General features: G+C 33.5%; 1 protein-coding gene across 1 annotated transcript; it reads right to left on the reverse strand.

Moving 5' to 3' along the window:
- Window positions 1-2,012: 2,012 nt before the first annotated feature.
- On the reverse strand, window positions 2,013-3,716 carry LOC148767424 (uncharacterized). The gene has a single exon (XM_088824871.1). The coding sequence runs from the start codon at window positions 3,684-3,686 to the stop codon at window positions 2,235-2,237; it is 1,452 nt and encodes a 483-aa protein (XP_088680997.1). The 5' UTR covers window positions 3,687-3,716; the 3' UTR covers window positions 2,013-2,234.
- Window positions 3,717-4,349: the final 633 nt, after the last annotated feature.

Genomic DNA, 4,349 nt, shown 5'->3' on the forward strand with positions numbered 1-4,349 from the left:
ATATTAGAGACGGGTCACAACATGGATCTAGATAATACTTTTTATGTACCTTCGATTTCTAGGAATTTGATTTCTTTGTCAAAACTGTATATTTGTGGTTATTCAGCTTTAATTTGTTGGAAAACTAAGTTTAATGTTTAATTCAATAATAATTGGTTCCGATATTTTATGTGATAGTTTATATAAAATATCTTTGAATCATGAGTTTTAACAATCATTATTAGCCACTCGTTCGGAAGTTGGCGTAAACCGAAGCCTAAAGAAGAAAATTCTTCATTCTTGTGGCATAAACGTTTGGGGCATATCTCCAAGGAAAGAATCAAAAGATTGATAAAAACTGGAATTTTGGAAAATCTAGACTTTACTGATTTTCAAGTGTGTGTGGATTGCATTAAGGTTAGCAAACCAAACACAATAATAGGGGTGTCGCGAGAAGTAAAGAGCTTCTTGAGTTAATCCATACGAATATGCTCACTACCTATTCCATGTTTTAGTGGAGAAAAGTATTTTATCACCTTCATTGATGATCTATCTCATTATGGTTATCTCTATCGAATTCATGAAAAGTCTCAAGTTGTTGACATCCTTGAGGTGTTTGTTACGGAAGTCGAGAGACAATTAGATAGAAAAATTAAAGTTATACGATCAGATCGGGGTGGGAAATACTATGGTAGATATGATAAGTCAGGACAAAATCCTGGCCCATTTGCTAAATTCTTAAAAAAAACGTGGTATTTGTGCTCATTACACAATGCCTAGAACACCACAGCAGAATGAAGTTGCTGAACGTCGTAATCATACTCTTATGGATATGGTTATGAGTATGTTAAATAATTCAATTGTACCCATTTGACTTTGGAATGAAGCCTTTAAAACCGCTATGTATATCTTAAACCGGGTTCCCAGTAAGGCAGTCCCAACAACTCCCTACGAGTTGTGGATTGGTAGGAAACCTAGTTTAAGACATTTACATGTTTGGGGTTGTCCACCAGAGGCTAGAATATACAATCCAAATGAAAAGAAATTGGAACCTAGAAATTTTTTTGGATATTTTATTGGTTATCCACTAAAGTCAAAAGGGTATAGATTTTACTATCCTAACCATACTACGAGGAGAGTTGAAACTGGAAACGCCAAATTCTTAGAGAATGGTGAAGTTAGTGGAAGTGTTGAATCAGGAAATGTAGAATTTGAGGAGATTAGGGTGGATATTTTACTATCTTATTTTCCTCAAGATAAAGTTACTCTTCAACCTATACATGAGGTTGAAACAAATGATTCGCCACTCCATTCATCATTCCATGAAGATGTCATCAATGGCAATACTGTAGAACCACCACAACCGGTAGCTTTGAGAAAATCTTAAACGGAAAGAAAATCTGCCATATCCGAGGATTATGTGGTGTATCTACAAGAATCTGATTTTGATATTGGTATTCAAAATGATCCAGTTTCATATTCACAAGCCATGAAAAGTAAAGATGTAGTAAATGGATTGATGCTATGAATGAAGAGTTGAAATCGATGGACTATAACGGTGTCTAGGATTTGTCGGGTTGCCTAAGAACAGTAAGAAAGTCGGTTGTAGATGGGTCTTCAAGATCAAACGTGAATCTAAGGGCAATATTGAAAGATTTAAAGCCAGACTAGTGGCCAAAGGTTTCACTCAAAAAGAAGGCATTGATAATAGAGAAACTTTCTCTCCAGTATCTACGAAAGACTCTCTTAGAATCGTTATGGCTCTTGTAGCTCATTATGATTTGGAGTTGCACCAAGTGGACGTGAAAACCACTTTTCTGAATGAAGATTTAGATGAAGATATCTATATGGACCAACCTGAAGAATTTGCAAAACAAGGAAAAGAACACTTGGCTTTTAAATTAAGGAAATCCAAATATGGACTTAAACAAGCTTCTAGACAATGGTATATAAAATTCAATGATACCATTACTTCATTTGGATTTAAGGAAAACACTGTTGATCAGTGTATATGTCTAAACAGGGCCGGCCCTGCAGTTTTGAATGCCCTGGGCGAACACGACAAAATGTGCCCCTAATAAAATAAATTAACGAAAAAGAGTACCCGATCGTTTATCATTACAAAAAACAGAAAAAAAAAAGGTTCATCTACTAACTATTTATCTTCTATAAACTAAAATTTTATAGCCGAAGAGCCACCATTTTGTCCTTCAAGTAGCCAATTACCTACAAGAATAAACCAGTAGTTAGATGAATCATAGAAGATGTCTTCGAGTTGCACATTTAGAGGCAAAATCATCAATGATATCATCATATTGAATATTTTCCAACATATCTTTTTCAATAGATAAAATTGCTAACGCATTCATTCTACTTTGGGTCATCGTGGTACGCAAGTAGGATTTTAATAATTTCAATTTTGAAAAGCTTCTCTCGGCAGATGCTACAGTTACGGGTATCGTTAACAATATTCTATAAGCAATCATGACGTGCGGAAACATATCCATCTTTTTTACAAACTCTAATATTTGAATAGCGGCCCATGACTTACTTCTATCATATGATTCATTTGGTAACATCACTCGTAACACTTCTAATTCTGAACATAAACATTTTGCATCAATATCAGAAGCATCACCATGTTTCAAAGCATTTTCAAGTTTCACACAAGCATTCATCAAATCACCATCATCCAATGAAATCAATTTCGTAACATCAAATAAGAAACCAAATATAGATTCAAAGTATTGCAATTGTTCAAACCTGCTCTTCAATTGACCTATAGCAATATCTACAATAAAAAGAAAATAATCAATTCTAAAAGATTCTTCGGCAGATTGATTTTCTCTTTCATTATTAGAAACCTCATCGAAGTTTCTTTTTCTACATATTTTACGTTTCTCATGAAAAAGAGGTTCAACTTCTAGTTCGTAAGCTATGTTTTTTGCCTCAATTATGGCAGAAGCAAACCCGTTTTCTCTATATAATTCAAAAAATGAAAGAAGTCCGGCCAATTGTTTTACAGCAATGTCAAGACGCATGTCCTCGGATTGTAATTTTTTGCTGACTAAGTTAATTTTATGCAAAATATCATGCCAAATCACCAAACTTAAAATAAATTCAAAACTTGAAAGTTCACCGGATGCTAAAGTTTCGGCATCTCTACTTAATTTCGCATCCTCACTGATTTCTACCAACTTAAACAAAGCTTCTCTAATTTTAGAGGCTTGAGTTTTTATTGCTTTTACAGATTCAATGTGACTTTCCCATCTTGTTGTAGACAGTGATTTCAAAGTTAATTCATCAACATACTCAAGCAAAACATTCCATCTCTTTGTAGAATTAGCAAATACGTTGTATATGCATTGACATGCTCCAAAAAATGATTTTGCTCTAACACAAGAATTTGCCATATCACAAACAACTAAATTGAGACAATGAGACCCACATGGCATATAAAATGCTCTAGAATTAATATCAAGCAATCTTTTTTGCACACCTTGATGTTTACCTTTCATATTAGAGCCGTTATCATAGCCTTGCCCCCTCACATTATCAATATCAAGTTCTAAAGATTGTAAAATAACTTGCAATTCATTGAAAAGTCCCAAACCAGTTGTATCTTCAACATTCAAAAACTCTAAAAAATATTCTTCAATTTTAATTGGAGAATTTGACATGTCTACACATCTTATTATAAGAGTCATTTGTTCTTTGTGACTTGCATCTGGTGTACAATCAAGAATTACCGAAAACTACTTTGCCTCTTTAATTTTTTTAATTATTGCTTCTTTGACTTTTGAGGCTAAGCAACACATCAACTCATTTTGAATCTTATGACTAAGAAAATGATAATGAATTTTTTTTCTCGAATTAGTCGAAAATGTTCTTGCATTATAGGATCAAATTCCGCAATCATTTCAAGTATGCCCAAAAAATTGCCATTGCCATCTTCGTAAATTTTTTCATGTGTACCACGAAATGCCAAATTATGCGTAGCAAGACATTTAACAACGGCAATTATTCTCAACATAACATGCTTCCAATGTTTTGTATTGCTTTTAATTTGTTCTTGTAATTCTTTATCAATTGTGCTATTTTTGTTCAATCTCATTTGTAGTTCAACACAAGCTCTTAAATTAGTAAGGTGCTCTACGCTATTTTCATGTTGTTTCAACTTGGCACCTAAATGTTTCCAATCATTCACCCCATCGGTTGCTAAAGTACTTTTGGTGTTCATAACTTTAAACAACTTACAACAAAAACAAAAAACTTTTTCTAACTCCTTTGAGTAGACCAACCATTTTCTATCGCGAGTCTCACCATTTGGTAACATTTGAACATAATATGTATAGGAAAAACGTCTAGAT

Source organism: Erythranthe guttata, chromosome 10 (genome assembly GCF_056151865.1).
Source record: "Erythranthe guttata isolate IM_541 chromosome 10, IM_541, whole genome shotgun sequence".
Taxonomy (NCBI): Eukaryota; Viridiplantae; Streptophyta; class Magnoliopsida; order Lamiales; family Phrymaceae; genus Erythranthe; species Erythranthe guttata.

What these genes read in the sequence shown, in the direction of transcription:
- LOC148767424 (XM_088824871.1), bottom strand. Translation starts at nt 3,686, where the DNA reads ATGACTCTTATAATAAGATGTGTAGACATGTCAAATTCTCCAATTAAA.